Here is a 23,610-nt window from a genome sequence, read left to right on the forward strand (position 1 = left end):
TTACCTGGAAAAGAAAACCATTAAAATGTTTTGTATTTAAAAAAAAAGAAAAATTTGAAAAAAAGACGCACAGAACTTCTACAAGTTCTGTCAATGAAGATGAGAGCTCAATGGGTGGGGGTTTAATAGATTAGTCACAAAATGGTAAGCATACTGCTGTTATTTTCAGACAGCATTTTACTATGTAGCCCAAGCTGGCTTGGTTGACTATGAACTTGCAATTCTGCTGTCTCCGGTTCTGAGTGCTAAGATTATAGTTGTGTACCAACGCACCTGGCTCTGTGGTTATTGCATGTAATATGAAGTCAGATTGTGGTAAGGATAATCAGGGTGGAGAGAAGACTCAATGAAATAATAATTAAGAATTTTCCAAAAACTGAAGTTATCCATTCCCAGTCTGACAAACTACAGGATTATAATAGAAAAGTAAAAGGAAATTCCAGCTAGGAATACAGTATTTAAATTACAGAGATAAAGAAAAAATTTCCAAAGGAGAAGCAACTTATGCAAGGTCACAGACTCCAGACTAAAAGCCAGATCGATCTTCTGACCTCTGTTCAGCACCCTTTCTAAAACACCAATCACTCTACACAAGTGAGAACCCAGCTTTAGTTGACCCAAAGCCTGAGATCAACTATTAATTAACTATAACATGCCCATTACTACAAGGGGACAGAGATCCTATTCTTTCTTTTGTAATCTGCAAATAGCAGATGCTATTTCCAAAGCGCGGGCTGAAAGTGTGGCTCAAGTGGTAGGGCATCAGCCTAGCAATCACAAGGCCCTGGGTTCAAGCCCCCAGTATTTCCAAAAAAACCCAAAACAAACAAAATAGCAGTTACTTCCAAAGTGCGGTCAGCACAAAAGGAATATGTAAGCCCTGCATGACACAACACAGTCCTGGTTTTTTTCCTACCCCTCTCTGACAAAGTCTCTTTGTTAATGCGTACCTACTCATTTTTCACATGTCAACTAGGCTTCTGGAAGTCGTTCCAAGTTCTCCCTTACAGTGAATTTCGTGGTAAATGCTTCATGGTACTATGTCGCTCTCCATTATAGCAGTGACCATAGCCATAATTTTAGATTTATTTCTGTAGTTAGTTAGTATCTGACTTCTCCACTAAACTGTAAATTCCATGAGGATAGAGGATTGTATCTGGTTTTGCTCAGCACAGTGAACATGCAATCAGTAATACTGCACATCATAGAGATAGAAAACGTGTATGAATACAAGCCATAAGAATGGTGCTATACTTTCAGAGAAGACTCACTAAGAAAAAGGAGAGGTAAACTTAAAACTATAGACTCAATAGTTTCTAAAATAAAAAATTTGAAAAATAACCTACCTAGACACGAATTCACTTAATTCTGAATGTTCTGTGGGCTCCATTATTATGTTGAGGTCAGTAATAACAGAAGATAAATTCTCCTTAGTCTAAAAGAAAGATAAAAAATTATGTATCAGAGCATAGTAACTTTTAAAATAAAATAAAAACACACAAATTCTAGTAAAATATATAAAATGAAATGTTACCAAATAATAATAGGAAAAAGTAATCAAGAATTGATAAAGTATTGGTTGTTAGGAGAATGAAATCGGACCTTTACTCCATGCTAAATACTAAAATCAACTCCAAATGAATTACTTAAATACTGAAATCATAAATACTAGGAAGAAATAGAAACACTTAAGTGATTACTGAGTCAGAAAAAAACTTTCTAAGCAAGCAAAGGAAAAAATTAGCAAACATGATTACATAAAAACTCAAAACAAGTAAAAATGATTCTAAATAACAGAGAAGCAAAAATAAACCGAGGAAAATCTTTAACACAAAAAATGACAAAGAGACAATAAAATTGAAAAGAAAAAGGCAAAGGATTTGAACTAAAAATTCAGAGGTGTAAAAATGATTTACCTAATTTAAAAAATATGTTAACTCTCACTAAAAAATGATACCTGATAAAACTGTTCCAGGAATTAGGGTAGGGGTGATGAAAGAGAGCAGTGGAGGGGGTGAATTCAGTGTGATATATTTGATACATTGTAAGAACTTTTGTAAATGCCCCTACTCAGCACAACAACAACAATTAAAAAAAAACAGAAAAGAAATACAAATGAGTAATTAACTGAGCCAGTCAATAAATCTTATTGAACCCAAATCCGTATTTGGTCCTATAACATCTCAAAATAAATAGGCATGAACTTTATAATTCATGTGTTACAGTATTTTGGGTGAGAATGAAACGTAAATCTACTAAGATGATATACTATAACTTAATTGCCACACACCAAATCCTAGGGAAAAACCAGGTGTCATGACACAGACTTGAAATTCCAGAACTTGGAAGGCTGAGGCAGGAGAACTGTGAGTAAGACAAATGCAAATTAAAACAATTAGGCAATGTTTTTGCTTAGGAACAAAGATTGAAAAATGTCACTTGTTGATAGCAGGGGAGATAGGTCAATAGTAGAGTGCTTGGCTAGTGTAGCCAGGCCCTAGGTTCAATTCCCAGGATCATTAAAAAAAAAAAAAAAAAAGTTATTGCTGGTAAACATATACTAAATCCCAGGGCGCTGGTGGCTTACACCTGTAAGTAATCCTAGCTATTCAGGAGCAGAGATCAGGAGGAACATAGTTTAAAACTAGCCCAGGCAAATAATTCAAGAGCCCCTATCTCGGAAGTACCTAATACAAAAAGGGCTGGTGGAGTGGTTCCAGGTGTAGGCCCTGAGTTCAAGCCCTGGTAACACAAAAAAAAAAAATCCATCAGAGTGGGAGTGTAAATTGGGATAGCCCTTCTGGAAATCATTTTGATAATGAATATCGAAAATATTCATTTTCTCCTTCTCGGCAACTTGGATTCTTATAATAATCTATACTAAAGTAATAAGAAATGAAAGCAAAGCCTTATGAATAAAGATATTCCTAACAGCACTACTTATTTCAAAAGGCCAGTAATAACTGGGAACATTATTCTGATCTACAATCTCAAGTGAAGTTATCTGCATTTTCTTTTTCTTTTCCTTTGTTTTGTAGTTGGCAGTTCTAAAGATTGAGCTCATGGCTTTGGACTTGCTAGGCAAGTGCTCTACCACTTAAGCCAGGCCCCTAGCCCTCTTTCTTTTTCAGATAGGGTCTGATGTTTTTTTGCCTACAGCTTCAAACTGAAATCCTATGACCTATACTTTCTGTTATCTAGGATTATAGATATGCAACACCACACCTAGTTTATTTGTTGAGATGAGGGTCTCACTAACTTTTTGCCTGCCCTTAAACCTTGATTTTCCCAATCTCCACCTCCCAAATGAGTAGCATAAGCCACCATATCTACAGTCCTTTTTGCTTTGGCTATTTTTCAGATAGGGTCTTGCATTTTTGCCCAGGGCCGCCTCAGATCATGACCCTGCCATCTCTGCTTCGCAAGTGGCTGGGATTAAGGTGTTAGCTACTGTGCCCATCCTGAATTTTCTTATTAATTTCCTTTCTTTTCATGGTATTATTTTTGCCACGGTTTTGGATTTTGGTCACTTTGCCCAAAAGGACAATGAAAAAACTCTATTGTCTTTGTGGTTTGAACTCTGTGGCCCCTATGTGTTATAAACAGGAATAAATCTAAAAAATCTCTTTCCTAAGACTAGATAAAGTAGATGTTCTTGACTCTCTTCCCCATTTGTCTGGACAGTAGCCGACATGTCTACTTATATTCTAAGCTGTTGGAGAAATGAATATTGATGATCTTTGTTTAGTTTTTCATCCACTAGAGGGACTACTAGGAATTGTTAGTTGCAGTTTAAGTAAGCTGCCTGTGGGCATCTATCATCATAGCTAATTAAAACAATTCCTGATTTAATTAAAAAAAAAACAATTAAAACTTAGGGAAAAGATCTGAACAGACATTCCTCCAAAGATAATATACAAATAGCCAATAAGCACAGGAAAAGATGATCAGCATCACTAGTCATCATCTAATCTAGTAATTCCATTAGCTCTAGTAATTCCACTCATAGCTACACCCAAGACAAATAAAAACCTATATCTGCTTAAAACTTATACATGAGCCAAGTGCAGTGACTCACACCTGTAATCCCAGCTATGTGGGAGGCATAGGTAGGAGGATCAAGATCCAAGGACAATCAAACAAAAAAACACAAGATCCTACCCTATCTGAAAAATAACTAAAAGCAAAAAGGGCTGGGGGGAGGGGTACATGCCTCAAGTAGCAGAGGACTTGCTTACCAAGTCCAATACTGCCAAAAAAAAAAAAAAAAAAAGTTTACAGCAATGTTATTTCTAACAGCCCAAAAGTGAAAGCAAACATTTCCATTAACCAATAGAATGGGTAAACAAAATGTGGTATATGGCTAGGTGCTGGTGGCTCACACCTGCAGTCCAACTACTTGGGAAGCTGAAATCAAGAGGTTTGAGGACAGTCCAAATAGTTCACAAGACCCCATCCCCAAAATAACCACAGCAAAATGGGCTGAGGTTTGGCTCAAGCAGTAGAGCACCTGCTTTTGTTAGCACAGAGCCCTGAGTTCAAACCCCAGTCCCACCAAAACAAAAAATGTGGTATATGCACACAATGGAATACAATTCAGCCCAAAAAAGGTACTAAAACATGCTACAATATGGATGAACCCTGAAAACATGCTAAATGAAAAATGTTAGACACAGAGACTAATGGATATTGTTCCATTTACGTAACATGTTCAAAATGAAATAAACAGAAAATAGATTAGTGGTTGCATAGGGCTGTGTGAAAAGAGGAGGAACTACAGGTGATAGTTTTGAGCTGAGGAGAATGTCCTAAAATTTACTGTGGTGGGTGGCAGCTGCAAAGCTCTTAAAATAGGCTAAAAGCCACTGAACTGTATACTTTGAATGGATTATTTATCTCAACAGTACTGTTTCCAAGTGGGAGGGTGAGAGGGGAAGGAAAGAGGACCAAATTCCTGGAAGTGTATCTTATCTCTAGTTTGAGTGTGTGTGGGCCCATGTTAGATCTTGGCTTCTCACCCTGTCAACTCAAAGTCTGGGATTTAGGGTGGTGTCTTCCCCTCTGCACTGTAAGTTGTGCATTCTGTTTAGTCCCTGGAAAGCTGACTTCAAAATACTGCTTCTCCAACTCTTTCCAGCCTGTGGTACTAAGAAGTCACTACTCCCCTTATAGCACCCTGACCTCAGAGTTCCTGCATAAGTCTCAGCTCCTCCTTTTCTATCACAGTCCACTTAATTTAAGCCTAAAGTTATTCTTCTCCACAACTTAAGAATTGAGGATAAATATCTTTAAGAAAGAGAGTCCTATTGCCTTGGAAAAATTTATATAGTTTTCATGAAGCACCCTGAATTGGAATTTCAGTGTTTTGATTCAAATTTCATAACAAGAAGATTATCTTTGCAGCCTGTGATAATTAGATTTTACTCTCTTTCTTAAAAAAAGGTCCTATTTTGGGGCCAGGCACAGTGGCTCAAGCCTATAATCACAGCTACTTGAGAGGTAGAGATAGGAAAATCACAGTTTTAGGCCAGCCTGGGCAAAAAGTTAGGAAGACCTTATCTCAAAGAACAATTTGGGTGTGATAGTCAACACCTGTAATCGCACTATGCAAGAGTCAAGGTTGGAGGACTGTGGTCAGAGTCTGCACAGGCAAAGTACAAGAACTCTATCTGAAAAATAACTAAAGCAACATGGACTGGAGGCCTGGCTCTAGTGGTAAAGTGCTTGTTTAGCAAGCACGAAGTGCTGAGTTCAAAACCCCAGTATGTGGCACAAAAACAGACACGAAGACTAGTGGAACAGAAGACCCAAATACAAATCCACGTGGCTACACCCCTGATTTTTGACAAAAACACCTAAAACATACAATAGAAAAAAGCCTCTTCAGCAAATGTTGCTGGGAAAACTGGGTATCTGCATGCAAAAAACTAAAACTAGTTCCATGTCTTTTACTCTAAGTATCAACTCAAAGTGGATTAAAGACCTTAATATAAGAACTAAAACTTTGAAGCTAATGCAGAAAAGAGCAGAGGCATAGACAATGGCTTTCTAAACAGAGTTCAAATGGCTCAGCAACTAAGAGAAAGGATTGACAAATGGGAGTACATGAAAATAAAATGCTTCTAAGCGACAAAAGAAATGTCACCAGATTGAAGGGGAAGCCCACAGATGGGGTAAAAACCTTGCCAGCTACACATCTGACAAGGGATTAATAACCAGAATATACAGGGAGCTCAAAAAACTAAAATTCCAAAAGATCAATGACCTAACGAAGAAATGGGCAAACAAAATGAATAAAGCTTTTTCAAAGAAAGAATTTCAAAATGGCCAAAAAAAAAAAAAAGAAAAAAAAATACATGAAGAAATGCTCAACATCCCTGGCCATAAAGGAAATGCAAATCAAAACAATGTTAAGATTCCACCTCACTCCTGTTACAATAGCTAACAAGAACACAAACAACAACAAAAGTTAGCTAGGATGCGGAGAAAAAAGGAACCCTCATACACCATTAGTAGGAATGTAAATTAGTATAACCACTATGGAAAACACTATGGAGGCGCCTCAAAAAAACCTAAAATTAGAATTGCCATATGATACAGCAATACCATTCCTAGGGATACACCTGAAGTAATGTAAGTCAGGTTACAATAAAGACATCTGCACACCCATGTTTATTGCAGCATTATTCACAAATCTAAGCTTTGGAAACAGTCAAAATGCCCCACTGCTGATGAATAGATCAAAAAAATGTAGTATTTATATACAATGGCATTTTATTCAGCCATGAAGAATGAAATTTTATTGTTTGAAGGAAAATGGATCATACTGGAGGACGTCATCTTAAGTGAAGTTAGTCAGGTTCAGAAACCTGACTACCATACGTGGACTATAGGCATGATATACATACAAGCAATATTATGAAAAATAGGTCATGCTAAGGGGAGGTCACTAACGAGAGGGAGGGTAAAAGAAGGAAGTTAAGGGAGTGAATACGATCATTGTACTTTCTGTACAAAATGTAGAATTTTTAAACCTGTTCAATCACCATAAGAAAGGGACTAAGGTAGAAAGGAGAAAAACAGAGGGGATGAACCAGTGTGGGTTATACTACATATATACATGGAAATGTCACAGTGAAACACCCTGTAGTGAGGCGATCTAACCAATGGTGATCTAATCAATGTACAATATAAGCCTATTTGGAATTGTCATAATAGACCTACCCCTACCCCATTCAATGAATACATCCTAATAAAAAAAGAAAAAAATTATTTTTAAAGGAAGTTATGTAAAACTACTTAAATATATGAAAAAAAAACCAACAAAACATCCTGTATAGATATCTTAAATAAGCAAAAATGTTTGGTTTTTTTTGTTTTTTTTTTCCCAAAAAAAAGTGGAGAACAGGAAAGTGAAACAAGTCCTGTCTGGTGGGTTGGCACTAGTGGGAGGGGCGAGGATATAAGGGAAGGATGTAGGAGAGTGAATATGGTAGAGATACTATATACTCATGTGTGAAAATGGAAAAATGAGACCTGTTGAAACTATTCCAGAAATGGGGGGCAGAGGTAAAGGAGAAGGCTAGCGGGGGCGAATTTAACTATAGTATATTGTAAGCACTTTTGCAAATGTCACAATGTACCACCAGTACAGTAATTTAAAAAAAAAGTACCACAAAAAACTTTTTAAAATCATTTGATCATTTCACTGAGTTTCAGAGAGAGAGAAGTTACGTGAACACAATCTGCCAGTTTTACTACAAACTCACACCAGTTCCACTTACGCTGAATGGAAGGTGGATACTGTGCATGTCAATTCTGCCGACCTTGTACCTCCTCACAAACATTATAGCACTAACATAACCCAACAGCAGATGTGAGAAATGAGTTCTATGCTCCAAACACCTGTGACAATAGTTACTCCAGCACAGGTAATCAGTCCAACTCTCTGCATAGATTTCCCTATAAAATAAGACGGTTGCCTAAATGATGTATAAGGGTCAGCCTGCATTCTAACATTCTATTAATATTATTTTAGGTCACTTTTGCTTCAAACATTATATTAATATTGTACTGTGTACAAACGTTCACAATCTTCTGAAAAGTTATTTATTACTTTTTCACTTTTTGAGAACTAAACGTCTCCCTCTAGTGGAAAGTTTAATTTTAGAAAATGAGAACACATATGGGTGCTGTGTCTTCACCTTTTTCCCCTTTGTTCCAATTCCTGCGGTAAAAATGTGCTCAATATGTAAAATGATAAAACCATCTTAGAAGATAAGTTGGCACTGTTAATCACAATTTACACGTACATTTCCTTTGATTTGGCAATTCTTCTAGTGATCTCTTAAACGTAGTGCTACACACCTACACACCTGTAATCCCAGTACTCCAGAGGCTAAGGCGAGAGGATTACAAGTTCAAGGCCAGCCTGGGCTACACAATGAGACCCTATGTCAACAACACAACAAAACAAAATCTAACTTACATGAATAGAATACAGAAGGATTTACCATTAAATAATATAATTTTTTCAAAAAAACTGTCATTACCTATGATGTTAAAATTCCAAGTAAAAAAAAGCAAGAGAGAAAATGAGCCTCTTCCCATGGCCAGGGAGAGCATACTTTTTCCGCAGCCCAGTGTTAGTAGAACCAAGCAACCCCACAACACCTACAAACTTTTAAAGGTGAAAATGGAACTGGGGGTATGTGCTCAAGTGGTAGAGCTCCTGCCTAGCAAGCTCAAAGTCCTGACTTCAAACCCCAGTTCCGGGTGTGTGTGGAGGGGGAATAATGGGAACAATGGCAACTCAAGTCTCTTAGAGATTCAGCAATTACAGTACCCTATCTTTCAAAGAGTATCAACAGTTCTCAGATTTTTCCCCCCTGTATCCCCTAAAGCATTTTGGACAGAAACTACGAGTTGTCCCCAAAACTTATTCTTTTTCTTACCCCAACTTTTCACAGGCTTAAGGTGACAGAAGCATGCAACACAAACAGACTGAAGTTAAAATATTGCAGTCCATGTCACCTTTTAGGCCATGGTCCCACTAACAAGCATAGCAACCAATCTTTGGGCACAACTTACGCTGGGAAATGTAACTACACTGAGCAGCTTGTCCAACTCAATCTGAGGATAGTTTCTCTTTTCAGCTGGATTCAATGACAAGCTTCCCAAGGCTCAGAGTAATTTTCCTAGTCTTACTTCTCTCCAGATAATTCATGAAGCAACTGTGAAAAAGGATAAACACGTATAGCAGAAAAGACCTGCAAGACCCTGAAAACAGCTAGGATGCCTCTGAGTGGCTTTCTGGACAATGTAGATAGTAGAGTACAGAAGTTCTCAGCAAAGGAACTAGACCCCAGACTTATGACTTTAATCTGCCCTGGGTTACAGGGATAACTCATTAATGGATGCCAGTATGCAGGACAACAACTGGTGTACACCACCCTGAGGTCAGGATCATATCAGCCACAAAGAAAACACACTTGGTCACCTATAAAACCATCTATAATGGGAAAAAAATAGAAGTCCGTGGGCCACTCAAAGAAAGACTGGGGTCATGGTACAGCTTGACCACTTAAAATGATACCAGTCCATTTGGGTTCATACTCTATTTCAAACCTCCAACAGATGATCATCATGGTCATGCAGAGCAGTAATATCACCTTGGTGATCCTGAAGAGCCCTAAGGTCTGGTGCCCACCTAGAAACAGTATAACTCTTGTAAGGCCACTCACTATCCATGCCCTTGACACAGGAAATGCTGAACTATGTGTTGTATACTGCTCAATAGGTCTTTGGAAGTCCACACTGCATTTTCTTGGTCACCCTGGCAGTGTTGAAGGGTAATACTGAGTTGAGTGCAAGTTGGAGCTCTGTCATCAGATGAGGGGCAGGCATCTTAGCTCATCCTCAGCCTACCCAGGGCAGTGATACAACTGGATACTTCCAAGGCAAAGAGAAGTAAAACATCCAAGCCCAGGTACCTGGGCCTCGCCCTTAGATTTCTTGATGGGGTGGCTACCTGACACCTAGAGACACAAGATCCTGACTCCAACTACTGTCCCATACAACCTGGGATAGCTTGGGGATCTTTTGGTGGCTGAGGACACTGACAACAAGGATGAGTAATTCTGGCTCCTTGAGTGCAAAAAGGCAGACTGCCTATACGGCTTTACTAACAACTGCTCTGCACCTTCATTCATCTGATGAACTGAGGCCAAGACAGCTTTCCTGAACTTCTTTGTTTTATTCCTCTTCTTTGTCCACATTCCTTAAAAGTCCAAGTGGTAAAACCTACTGGCTGAAACTGTTTTCTGCCATCAAACCATATGCCCAGCATTGTCAGTTCTCAAAATTATGCCTGAATCCTGCCCTTCTTGAAGGCAGCCTTTGAAGATGCTTCAGCCTGCACTGCCCATCCCTGGTCAGTAAAGCTATGTGTTATCATTCTGTCTGCCTCATTATCTTGTATTAAAATCTTAACCAAAGGTGTCTCCCTCCCTGTGCTGTGTCTCAGCACTCCAGTATGACTTGCAGAGTCATCCAGCCTAAAGCAGCCTTCAGATGGCTATGTTTCTAGATGACTACAAGCTCATGAGAAGCCCTGAGCAAGGACACCCGAATGGGCTGCTCCCAAATTCCTGACCCACAGAAGATGAGTATTTTACTATGCTACATGTTGGAGAAATCTCTTATACAGCTATAGGTAACTAATAGATAATAGATGACAGGCCCATCTGCTAACTACTGGTGGAATCCAGGACTGCTCCACAACCTCAGGGGCTTGCACCAGGAACCCAGGAACATCTTGATACCTGCCCTGCAATAAAACATCCATGGCTCAGCAACAGCCCTACCACGTGCATCTGATGTGGTGTTGATACTTCAAAAATCTTAAATGATACAAATGTGCTAAGGGAGATCTGTCTCATGAACTCCTCCTCAGCTCAGTCATTGCAAGAAGCTGGGGTGTGCCGATTGTTTCTCTCATAGAAGAAAGATCTCCATTATCTCAACATGCTCCTTAATTTACCTGAATTTCCAGAATCTGAAATTCAAGTTGAAATGTAATCATGTGGCAATTTCCTGATAATCTGTGTCTCTGTAGAACTTTCTTTATATCTGTAAATAAGAAAAACAAGTACTTTCAGTGGAATTTTATTCAACCAAAAGAAGAATGAAATTTCATTGTTTGCGGGAAATGGAACTGGAGAACATCATCTTAAGTGAAGTTAGCCAGGTTCAGAAAGCCAAAGGCCACATGCTTTTTCTCATGTGTAGAATATAGGACCAATACAAACACTAGCAAAATCATGAAAAACAAGTCACTCTAAAAGGAGGTCAGTAATGGGAGAAGGAGGGTTTCAAAGAAGGAAATTAAGAAGTTGAATATGGTTGATATACTTTATATACAAGAATGAATACAGATTAAGTAAATGCTAAAAAATAAAGACTGCATATAGAATTTTTAAACCTATTGAAATCTCCATAAGAAGGGGACTAAGGTAGAAAAGAGAAAAATGGAAGGGATAAACCAATTCAGATTATAATACATATGTACACTGAAATGTCACAGTGAAAATCCCTGTATAGTTGTATTAAACAACAAATTTTTTTTCAGAAATGGATAACAGCTCCAGTCCCTCCAAATAAATGAATAAACAAAAAAATGGAGAAAGGGAAGGTAAAACAGGTCCTGTATTGGGGTGGTAACAGTGGGAGCTGGGAAGATTCTAAGGAAAGGGTGTATGAGGGTCAATATGGTGGAAATAATATATACTTATGTATGAAAATGGAAAATGAGACTTGTTGGAACATTCCAGGAATAGGGGTAGGAGAGATAAAATGATGGAGGGGATGAGCTTAACTATGATATATTATAAGAACTTTTGTGAATGTCACAACGTACACCCAGTACAACGACTATAATAAAAAAATTTTTAAAGGGGGGGGAGGGTAGGAGGTGACCCAAACAATGTATACACATGTAAGTAAATGTAAAAATGACAAAATAAAAGAAAAATAAATAAGTAAATACAATCCATACTAAAAAAAAAAGAAAAACAAGGACCACTCCACCAGTCCTCTTTTTGTGTTGGATATTTTCAATATAGGGTGATTTAGAAAGTATTTGCCAGGGCTGGCTTCGAACTGTGATCCTCCTGATTGTCTACCTCTGAGTAGCTAGGATTACAGGTGTGAACCACAGGCAAACAGCCTGAATTTCATGACATTACTACTTGCTTTTATCACATATGTATCTATTCCTAAACAATGTAGTGATTGGTATAGTCTCAATAAAATTTAGGGAAAAAAATTAAGCATTGAGTATATTTTTAACAAAATTAATGAATACAGATTAGTCCTTTAAAATAATCAATTGTCAAGACTATGCACTTATCCTTCACAATATGCTTTTAGAGCTCATCAAAAAGTAGGACGAGTCCTTATTAGTACAGTGTTGAGAAAAGCATGAACAAAGGCTGAGCAGTGTGGTCCATGCTTGTAGCTATTCCAACTATTTGGTAGCAGAGGTTGGGAGGACCATAGTTCTAATCCAGCCTAGGCAAAAAGCTAGTGAGACCTGGGCTGGAGGTGTGGCTCAAGTGGTAGACTGCCTGCCTAGCAAGTACAAGACCCTGAGTTCAAACCCCAGTACCACAAAATAAAACCCTAAAAGTTAGCAAGACTCCTTCTCATGCAATAAGCTAGGCATGGTGGTGTGCACTTGTAATCCTGTCTGTGTGAGGTGGTATAGGGAGGAGGAGCAAGGTCTGAGGCCACCCTGGGTAAAAACTCAAGACCATGTCTAAAAAGTAAAACAAAAAAGGGCTAGGGGTATGGCTCAAGTGGTAGAGCACCTACCAAGCAAGCAAAAGGACCTAAATTCAAACCCCAGTATTGTCAAAAAAAAAAAAAAAAAAAAGATAAGAATAGAAGCTGGGGATGCAGTTCAGTGGTAGATCACTTGCCTAGCACAGTTAAAGAACTGGGTTTAATCCCCAGCACTGCAATTATGTATATACGTTAAAATTAAAATTAAAAAACCTATCCTTACGTCTTTACTACTTTGCAGGCACACTTAATTTTGGACTCCAAATTCATTACTTGGTAAACCAACTCCTGAAGAATCAAAATTGAAAATACTCAAAACAATCATCACAGGCACTCAGGGAAATTCCAAGAGTTCTAAAAATGTTTGCAGCAATAAAAGCATAACTGCAACAAAGGGTACATTCTTCATACATATATATATCTGATTGGCTAGCTTCTAATATATTCATTAACAATCCAGAGGAACTGTAACTGCAAAATTATGGTGATTGAAACAATTGACTTCAAATTATTCTTTTCAGCAACACCTAACCAAGTGACTCAGCTAAACACAGTACATATTTGTGGATTAAATAACAATTTGATGGCCTTAAACCTAAATCAAGGTGTTTGGCTGTCAGTTTGCTCAGTAGATGAAAAAGCTGTCAAAAAAGAGAGTTATAAATAAGAGTTTGACAAGTGGGATACAAAAGCATGATATGAGATAATTGATTTTTCTGTTAATACTGTAATAAGCCAGGCATGGTAGTACATGCCTGTAATCACACACTGAGGAGGCTGAATTTCAAGGCCAGCAGTCTCAAAAAAATAAAACTGTAATAATATCAGTTCCTTAATTGTCACACACACAGACACACACACAAAATAAATAAATAAATAAATAAATAAATAAAAATAAATAAACAGGAGTTTGAACAATGCTGTATCACTTGGCCTCAGAAACAGTCACTTTACCTGGCTATCTTTTTTCTATTTTATAACAAACTATAACACATGTAAATATAATCTTCAATGACAGGGCTTTCAGGCATTTTTATGCTGCGAAGCCCATCACCTGTTTCTCTTTTTGTGAAATCATCCAAGTATATATATGGGAGGTACTTTTGTTGTGAAAAAGGAAAAAAAAATCTGAAAACCACTGACACAAAGCACTGTATTGTCACATTGCTTATTCACATTTAGATTCCACTTGCCTGCTTGCGTCAGTCTGCATTCTTTTTCTGTTCAAAATGCTTCTCTTCCAGTACTATTTCTCTGGCTAAATTACTTTACAAATCACTTTAGGAAATTCCCACTACTATTTTGATTTATGGCTTTAAAATATTTCTTCAGTAGTAGAGCACTTGCCCAGCATGTGCAAAGGCATTGGGTTTAATCCTCAGCATCGAAAAAAAAATGTATGTATTTATATTTTTCCAAATTTTCTAACATGAGTACTTTGAGAAGGAAAGTATTTCCACTTACAATATCCTTGTCTGAAATCTCCATTCTAGCTCTTGAGCCACCCCACCAGCCCTTTATTTTCTGTACTTTCAGTATCCCATCTCTTTCTTTCAGGCAATTAAAGTCTCTAAATTCTATCACTCCATTTCTGTAAGTAACTCAAAATACCCCTATAGTTAGCTGCCTAAGACCGTCTGGGCTCTCTCACCCTCTTCTAAGAGTTATTTCAATAGAAAAATCAGAAAGCACTTCCAAAAATGATTTCTGCTGAAATAACATTGTTTTTGTCCAAACAAATTTCCTAACATCAAGTTGCAAGGCTAAATTAGATTCCTTTTGCCTGTCAAGGCACTATAGATGTTTGGTAATAAAACTTAGTCATGAGGACCAGATCCCTTCCTTCTGGCAAAAGCGTTAGCTGCTGATCATTTATTGACCATAGGTAATGACAGTTAGGAGTAGTGCATATAGTGAGGCAGCTTTCATGTGAGTGATGAATTGTAAGATCTATAAATTAAAACCAAGGGTAATGGTGCACATTTGTAATGCCAGCACTTGGGCAGCTGAGGCAGAAACCCAGCCTGGGCCACATAGCAGACCTTGTCTCAAAAAACCCAAAATAAGCTGGTGGTGTGGCTCAAATGGTATAAGGCCCTGGATCCAATCCCCAATACCTGAAATAAGTAAATAAATGTCTGTTAAATTACAAATCCCATATCACTATTACTTGACTAAGAAGTTACTTAAGGACACTGTGTTCTGTTCTTTAATATTTACTTTAGGCAACTTTTAAGAATAGTGTGGCTCAAGTGTTAGAGTGCCTGCCTAGCATGCACAAGGCCCTGAAGTCACACCCTAATACCACAAAAAAAAAAAAATTATTGAGCACAATGTGATGTTCAAAAGATTCCTCACTGAATAAGTGTACCACAACATTGAACTTGCAGAATTTTTTTAAACTTATTATTTTTGTGTGTAAGTAAAGTGGGAGAGTTTATTGAGATAAAAAAAATAGTGAAGAATACAGTCCCCAGTATTGGAGGGGTCTGAAGCCCTAACTTGTAGAATTTTAATTCAACACTGTGACAACCAATTTCCGTGCATAATAAGATGATCTTCAAAACCACTTCTACATTTAAAATAATGCTTACCCTTTCCTACCATCTCAGAGCTCGTTAGGTCCTCCGTCTTCATGGAGTAATTTCTTATATTGAAGCCAGTAAGCACACTTAGAAAAGACAGTTCTGATTTTAAATGTCCAAGCTGACTTCTCAGGTCTTTTGAAGAGTCCCATCCCTCAGCATCTGATTTGTGTATTTCCTGAAATGATTTTCTTGAAAAAAAGCAAATATCAGAAACAGTTATTCCAACTACTAATAATTATTTCACCTAATACCCAATTTTCCTCAAAACATTCTCATTTTGTTCCTCATAATCTCTACACATTCAACCTAAGAATTTTCTCAAAACCAAGGTGACTACCAACCCTACAATTCCTAGTTTCAACAAAAAACAATCAAATATACAACTGTATTTGTATACATGGGCTACACAGTGAGAAACCTTGCCTCAAAAAAACAAAAATAACAAAAAACCCTAGGGCTGACTGAGTGGCTCAAGCAGTAGAGTACCTGCCCAGCAAGCGTGAGACGGAGCTCAAACCCCAGTACTTCCAAAAAAATTAAAAGCACATTAAAAAAAAAAATCTATGCATGACTTAAATTTAAGTCAATTGTAAGCCAAGTACCGTTTTAAATGAATTTTGTATATATTAACTCAATTCTCACAACCACCTGAAAAATTGTTAATTAAGAGTAGCACATTATAGTGACGAAGCTTTCATGTGAGCGACAATTGTAAGATTTATAAATTAAAGCCAGTTGTAATAGTGCACACCTGTAATGCCAGCATTTGGACAGCTTCGGCAGGAGGTCAGCCAATTTTTCCAAGAAGGAAACTGGAGCACTGGAGGAAGAGATCACCCAGTCAAGATCACTCAGCCACGAACACAGGCAGAATTGAAGGCAGAGAATTTGACTTAGAGTGTACACACATGGAGATAGCTGAATAATAATATAGCTTCAATTTCACTATCTCCAATCCATTTAAAAATCACATAAAAAGTAGTTTGATACACAGTTCCAATCTTCCTTCTCCACATAGGAGGAAAAACTTCACATAAATCCTGGACCAAAACACCTTGGACTGGCATTTTTTTTTTGTTTGTTTGTTTGTTTTTGAGACAAGTTCTCCATATATAGCCCAGGCTGGCCTGGAACTCATGATCCTCCTGGCTTAGCCTTCCGAGTGCTGGGATTACAGATGTGCCCATCCACACCCAGCTGTGGACTGACACTTAACATCTCCCACAATCTGGACTCTTCTAACTTTCCCAACTCCATCATCAAGGAGTCCCAGATTACATAAATAATCTACTATACTAACCTGGGTTAATAATGACATCTTGTGTTCAGTAAAGAAACTATTTTTTCCCGTAGTCTGACAAGTGGTTTTCAAACTTTAAAAGTGTGCATAAAAGGTCTGGGAGTGTGGCTTAAGTGGTCGAGCACTTGAGTAGCAAAAGTGAAGGCCTTGTACTGCAATCCCCACTACCGCAAAAAAAAAAAAAACCCAAAACTCTAATAAACAATTATATGCTAATTTTTAAAATAAAATGTAAGTACAAATCTGTGGTGGGGTCTTGATAAATCACAGATTCTGATTCATTGGTGGGGCTGGGACCAAGTTTGCAGGTCTCACAAACTCCAGGTGATCCTTATGCATGCAATCTGCTGGTCAGCTGGAGTAGTGAAGCTCTTTAATACCTTTGCCCTCCCTTGTAAAGAAACGGTTTTTGTTTTTGTGTTTGAGATGGTACATAATTAACTGTTTCTCTCTCTCCCCCATCAAAGAGAAAGCCTGAACTATAGATTCCTCTTGGGCCTTGGTCAAGTTCTTTGATTCTCAGATTCCTTAACTTCAAAATGGCATTCACAATAACACATTCCTCAGAGGACTGTCAAATTCTCCTGGGCTAAATTAGCAACTTTTCGTTGCATCAACTTTTTTATTGATTTCGGCGGTTCGTGGTTTGAACTCAGGGCTTTGTGCTTGCCAAGCAGGCCTTCTGCAATTTAAGCCACAACTCCACCTCTTAACTTTTTTTTTTTAATCTAAGTTATTTTTCAAAGGAAAATTTATTTTTGCGGTGCCAGGATGGAGCCCAAGACCTCGCGCACGCTAAGCAAGCTCTCTGCCACTGAGCTATGTATTCCAAGCCCCTTATGCCATTAACATAAAGGAAAAAAATCAGTAGCACTTAATCTGGTTAGGTGACTCACAAAAGCAAATGCCACGAAACCAGAGCTATTAGGTTACATCTAGATAAGGCTGCCTGTCGAAGGCAAAACTTTCTCTTGATAGTCATGATCTAAATGATTTCAGACACTGAAAGGCAGTGCTCACCGCTTATAGCCACAGTTAGTTAAAAAAAAAAAATCAACATTAGTAAGTTCAAGTCCACATTTTGGGGCGTCCCTCACTACAGTTTTCAATACGGGGCCTGAGAGAGTCGGAACGCGCAGCTGTCTGGAGATCCCTCTGCCTTTCTGGGGAGCACAGCGGACAGTCCCGAGGGGGCGGACAGGACCACGTACCCAATTCGGGACGTGTTTTCCCAGGGCGCCGGCAGCACATCACAAGCCCGCTGCAGCGCAGCGATCTCCGCCTTCAAGGCGCGCACCTCGTCCCGCTCGGCATCCATGGGCCTGCTCACTCTCGCTCCCCGCCCTCAGTACCTCTCCCGGCGCCCGGCTGTCAGTGCCTCCCAGGTCGCGCGGCCAGGCGCTTCAAGCCTCGCGCCCGCTCCCGGCGCTCACCATTCCAGAGGTTAGGGGGTGAGGTGGCAAGAGTGAAGCGCGTCCACGCCCAAGTTCAAACTACAGTCGAAGTGCTTGACTCCTTGATGTACATCTGCACGCTACCACGGTTGTCTCTAAATAATCCCAAATCTTTTGAAGATTGACTTGTTCCATCACAAAGCCCACGCTCTCCCCTTGTCCACCCCCGCTAGCAATGTTGGAACCACCCAGACGTTACGTCAATGAAGAGGCTGTTCCCGGAAACGTGAAGAGGAGAGCTCCTTTATTTTTCTTCCGCTTGATCACGTTGGCCTACACAGTCCTGGAGTCAATGAACACACGCCGGCAAATCTTTCCAATAGAAATTAGGAAGTTTTTGGTTTAAGCTCTTTTGTGGACATTGGGTAGAAGGTAGCGGAAGCTACCTGGTAGTCTGGACCGCGGAATTCAGAACTGAGTGTGGAAGCGGAACCTGAGGAGACTGGCTTGGAAATTGTGTCGGAAGAAGAAGAAAAGTGCTCTGACTGGGTCACGTGACCGGAAGTTAGGGGCAGCCGCAGCTCGGGTTCTGGTGGCTAACGTGGTGAGTTGTGAGTTACAGTGTGGGACGTGAATGGACTGTTGCGCCTAGCCTCTCCTTTCTCATCTTTGGGTGTTCTTGAGGAAGAAAGGTGGAATTCGTAGGTTAGGGGCGGTGGCTACCCGAAGGAGGTACGCTGTAGTTCTCGCCAAGGTTGCAGGCCATGCGTTGGGCTTCTGGCTCTGTCTTGTGATCTCGCTTAAGGAATCTGTCATTTTTTGGGAAGGTGAGGGCTGGGCGCCTACAAGTCCTAAAGCAGACGAGAGAGATGACGGGCGCGCAACCACTGTGTCTCTGGGAAACTTCCAACAGCTTCCGTATTAACAGTTCCGAGTCCAGAAATTAGACTTGTATTTTGATCTTGACTTCACCACCTTTATGGTATTCCTGCTTATCTAAAAAATGGGACACACGCAAACTGCTTTGTAGACTGCAGGCACATAGCGGGGAAAAAAAAGTTTCTTAGCCACCATGTCACTTGCCTGAACAGCACTTTGCAGTCATCTTTATTGTTCCATAATATCGTAATTGCAGCGTTTGTTTACTTCCTTTATGACTGGAGCTCCAGGATGGAGATGTGTTTTTATCCTTTAGCGTATTGCCTGGCACATTCTGTTTTTTTTGTCAGCATCCGTTAAAGCGGAAAAAAAAAAAAAGGCTGTATGAATGAATCAAGGGAAAATACCTAGTAATGTGAAGTAAATTAAAAGAAGTAGCATATACTAATTGTGGTAGTGTACAGGGAAAACACCTGCCTGTGCCTGTGTCTATATGGGTACGGTTCCAGTGTGCATTCACAGAGAGTGTGGTTGTGTGTCTTAAGCAGAATCTCCAGGGATAAAATTTGGAAGCAATACAATAAATAAAATTTGGAAGAATCTCCAGGGATAAAATTTGGCACAGAGTTCAGGGGAAGGAGTTGTGTGACATTGTGAAGAATTATGGGAAAGAATCCCTCATACAGAAAATTATATTTCCCACTGGAACATACCAGATTTATACCAGCCTTCATGAAAGCCAACAGAGAAACAAAGCGCCTTTTTGTGGGTGGCCTTAGTCAGGCCATTTCTGAGAGAGACCTGCAGAATCAATTCAGCAGATTTGGAGAAGTTTCTGACGTGGAGATCATCACACGGAAAGATGACCAAGGTAAATTTATAACCTTTCACTGGGCAGTTAAAGGAAGACCTAACTCAGAGCAAGTATTACAGAATAAAGCAACTCCAGAGATGAATGTTAGCTCTCAACACTGACAGTGATATGCAATGCCTTGCAAGTATTATGTCTGATGTGGAACTTGACCAACATTAACTTTGAAATCAGGAAAATCCTAAAACATTTGATTTCTTAACCTCCAGTTTTTCAAAGTTAACATTCTAGAACCAACTGTGTTCTCTTAAGTAGAGTATCAGTAACATATAATGAAAATGTTCTTTAACTAATTGCTTAACTTTTTCTTTTGGAACTCTTGATGATCATACTTAGAAAAATGCCATCTTTGTAGCCAGTGAAAAATAAAGTTTTTCTTTGAAAGAAATTTCCAAGAATTCATCTTTTAAATTTAGAAAGTCGGATTAACATTGTTCCCTTGATAAGAGTTTAAATAAACTTATTTTTCTTTTTTTAGGAAACCCACAGAAAGTCTTTGCATATGTTAACATAAGAGTCACAGAAGCAGACCTGAAAAAATGTAAGATTGTCATATATTTTCTTTAATACTTGCTAGTTGGTATTGCTGTGTAACTTGAATAACTTTGGTTCTAAAGCTAAGCCTCAGCAGCCACTTTTAAGATAAATAGAGGGACAACCATGAGCAAGAGAATTCTGGTATCCAAGGTTTAAGTTTATTCCATTTGTGTCAGCAGACCTGTAGTACTACATGCTAGTGGGTTTGCTCAAAAAGTGAACAGGGAACCAAACTTTGATAAAAATTGCATTGTACACTTATCCCATCAACTATTAAGCCATACTGCTCAGTCTGTTCTTGGGAAGCTAATCCTTGTCATTAAATAATGTTAGGACAGAATATTAGAATATGCCCCTGTAAGACTGTTTTGCTAAAACTGTGGTATCTCTTGTTATGAGTTTAGTAAAGCTGAAAGTGATGTTTTTCAACGAAGAAGGAAGGAGAGCTAATCTGTTATGCTGCTTACACAGTAAGGTATTCTAGTTAAAAAGAGCCAGGCACCAGTGGATCACACTTGTAATCCTAACTACTCAGGAGGCAGAGATCAGGAGGATCACGGTTCGAAGCCAGCCCTGGGCAAGTAGTCCAAGAAACCCTGTCTCAAAATACCCAACACAAGAAAGGGCTGGCAGAGTGGCTCAAGTGGTAGGTTGCCTGCCTAGCAAGAGTGCAACCCTGAGTTCAAACCCCAGTACTGCCAAAAATAAATAAACCACTTAAAAAAATCAAAAGACATTAAAAATTAAGTAAAGGAACATGCTGTTAAAAGAAGAAGGCCATCAGTCTTTAACAGTGTGTTCTGCAAAAAGATTTTTGTCCAATGAGGAAACATGACAAATATGAAACTATAGTTAAGAACACGCCAGTTCTGCTGTGTGACCTGTGGCAGTTTATTTAGATTTCTAAGCCCTGGTTTGCTTACCTGGTGAATGAAAAAAGATAATGTTTGCCTCATAATATTACTGTAAGGATTAAATAATATATTTGTACTTCATATAGTATCTATCACATGGAAAATTCTGTTAGTAGTTACTATTGAGGAAGCTGGGAGCAGATATTTAGAAATAACCACTAGGGCATAGCAGTCCCAACACAGTTCAGTCGCTCGCAGTTAATTTGCTTGCAGTTTATAATGATAATTGTTTTGAGGTCATAAATAAAAGTAAGGTGCTATAGGATTCTCTGATTCGCCCTGAAAACATCTCATTGTTTCATAGTTGCAGTGTGGGAAATAGCAACAAGATATTAAGTAAATGTCAGTTATTCACCAGAAGTTTCTGACATTAGCTTATAAAGAAATTGCAAATAAGTTTTACTTGGCAGTGTACACATTCTTCCTCATTCTAATCTTTCTAATAACTGTCAGAGAACTAAGAAACCTCCAGTAAGTGGTCAGGGTAAAACGGAAGTGTCTCCAGGTCACATTTTCTTTCTTCTACTTTTAATTTTTTTATTTTTATTTTTTGGTGGGACTGGAGTTTGAACTCAGGGCCTCATGCTTTCTAGGCAGGCACTCTACCACTAGCTCTTTTTTGTGCTGCGTATTTTTCAGATAGGGTCTCAGTGCCAAGATTGACTTTGAACTGCTATCCTCCTGATCTCTGCCTCCTGAGTAAGGCATGAGCCACTGATGACTGGCTCTTTCTTCTACTTTTTAGGTGTCCCTTTATGATAAACAAGTCTACTTCTCTTATTACTAAATGATTAGAAAAAGTGTGTGCTGAAAAATACTTTTGCATAGCCATGTACTTCAGTAATAATTCTTTACCTTATAGGTATGTCTGTTTTAAATAAAACAAAATGGAAGGGTGGAACACTACAAATTCAGCTAGCAAAAGAAAGCTTTTTGCACAGGTAAGGTTTGCCCCACATGGATTTAAGTGCTATTTTTTTATATTGTAAGCAATTTTATTTATTCACTTAATTTGAAATGATATAATGTGTTACTATCAAATTCACACATGACAAGTAGAGCTGACATCCCTGTCAGTTCTGACTCTCTTTAACCTGAGACCTCACAGAAAAAGAATTCAGTGCATTTGCATGTGTATATTAAGCTAATAAATTTGTTTCTCTTTGCTACAACCTTCTGTGGCAATGTAGCCTTCCCTCTCCTTTGTCATGACTGTTGGTACTATTTGAAAATGGCTGTGCCACAGTATAGTTGATCCCATCCCTCTAATGTCTGTTTCCACCTTTTCATGATCATAGATAATCCCTGAGGATGTCTCTTGTATATGCATAAGTGTTTCTCTGGGGTTTGTGGCAAACAGTAGAGTTGGTGAATATTAGAGTTAAATTTGATAGATCCTTCTGAGTTGTTATATTGATTTTTGACTGTTAATGCTAATGTCATTGAAAGATACAAAGATAAGAGAAGATATCTATATGAGAGGCATAAGAATAATTATGCACAAGTTCGGAACAACAGTTCGTAAGAACTGTTAAAGCTTTTATTTTATTTTTATTTTTACTTTTTTGATGGTACTGGGGACTGAAATCAGGGCCCTGTGTTTACTAGGCAAGTACTCCACCACTTGTGCCACACCCTGGTCTTTGCTTTTAGTTTGTTTATAAGTTAGGGTCTCATGCTTTTTTGGCCTGGATTGGCCTCAGATGGAGATGATTCCAAGTAGCTGGGGTTACAGGTTTGTACTGCCACACTCAGCTTGTTTTTAGGTAGGGTATTGTTGACTTTTGCTTGGGCTGGCCTTAAAACGTGATCCTCCTAACTCTGCCTGCTGAATAGCTGAGATTACAAGCATGAACTGCTGCATTAGAGCTTTTAAAATCCTAAAGTTAATTATTCACAGAGAAAAGATTACTTTGGGAGCTTTCAAAATGGGAAACATTTAGGGGTGTATAGATGAAAGGGTTAGGGATGTAGCTTAGTGGTAGAGTGCCTGCCTAACATGCATAAGGACCTGGGTGTGATCCCGGACCACACAAAAATGAATATACCAGTGGGGCTTATGGTCCGTCTGCCATGAAAGAACACTAAGACCACTGCTGTAACACAGCACAGATGAGGGGGTGCAGGGGGTGGGGGCGGTGCAGGAGTTAAGAGAGAGACCTTCTCACTTAATTCTCTGCAACTCGTTCACCTACAATGGGGGACTGTAATTAAATTATAAATCTTAGAAATGTGTGTGGTGCAGCAGTCACAGTGATGTTCTCCAAGTATGTAATTATGAGAG

The 23,610-nt window shown here is 38.8% G+C and overlaps 2 protein-coding genes across 8 annotated transcripts in view; one reads left to right on the top strand and one right to left on the bottom strand.

The window, feature by feature from the left end:
- Cenpp (centromere protein P) overlaps positions 1 to 18,572 on the bottom strand; it is a 227,631-nt gene extending 209,059 nt beyond the window's left edge. Inside the window, exons 1-5 of one of the 3 annotated variants that reach the window (XM_074052354.1) lie at positions 17,943 to 18,154; positions 16,183 to 16,251; positions 15,438 to 15,619; positions 11,042 to 11,130; positions 1,347 to 1,435 (exon numbers count right to left, since the gene is read on the bottom strand). In XM_074052354.1, coding sequence (XP_073908455.1) covers positions 1,347 to 1,435; positions 11,042 to 11,130; positions 15,438 to 15,619; positions 16,183 to 16,251; positions 17,943 to 18,049 — 536 coding nt within the window. In that variant the 5' untranslated portion in view covers positions 18,050 to 18,154. The other 2 variants (XM_074052356.1, XM_074052355.1) reach the window with 2 other exon arrangements.
- A 40-nt stretch (positions 18,573 to 18,612) lies between these two features.
- Nol8 (nucleolar protein 8) overlaps positions 18,613 to 23,610 on the top strand; it is a 34,766-nt gene continuing 29,768 nt past the window's right edge. For 4 of the 5 annotated variants that reach the window (XM_074052343.1, XM_074052344.1, XM_074052342.1 and 1 more), the window contains exons 1-3: positions 18,736 to 19,875; positions 20,354 to 20,416; positions 22,189 to 22,267. In XM_074052343.1, the coding sequence (XP_073908444.1) occupies positions 19,668 to 19,875; positions 20,354 to 20,416; positions 22,189 to 22,267 (350 nt within the window). In that variant the 5' untranslated portion in view covers positions 18,736 to 19,667. The other variant, XM_074052345.1, reaches the window with a different exon arrangement.

Source organism: Castor canadensis, chromosome 13, assembly GCF_047511655.1.
Source record: "Castor canadensis chromosome 13, mCasCan1.hap1v2, whole genome shotgun sequence".
In the NCBI taxonomy this organism is placed as follows: domain Eukaryota; kingdom Metazoa; phylum Chordata; class Mammalia; order Rodentia; family Castoridae; genus Castor; species Castor canadensis.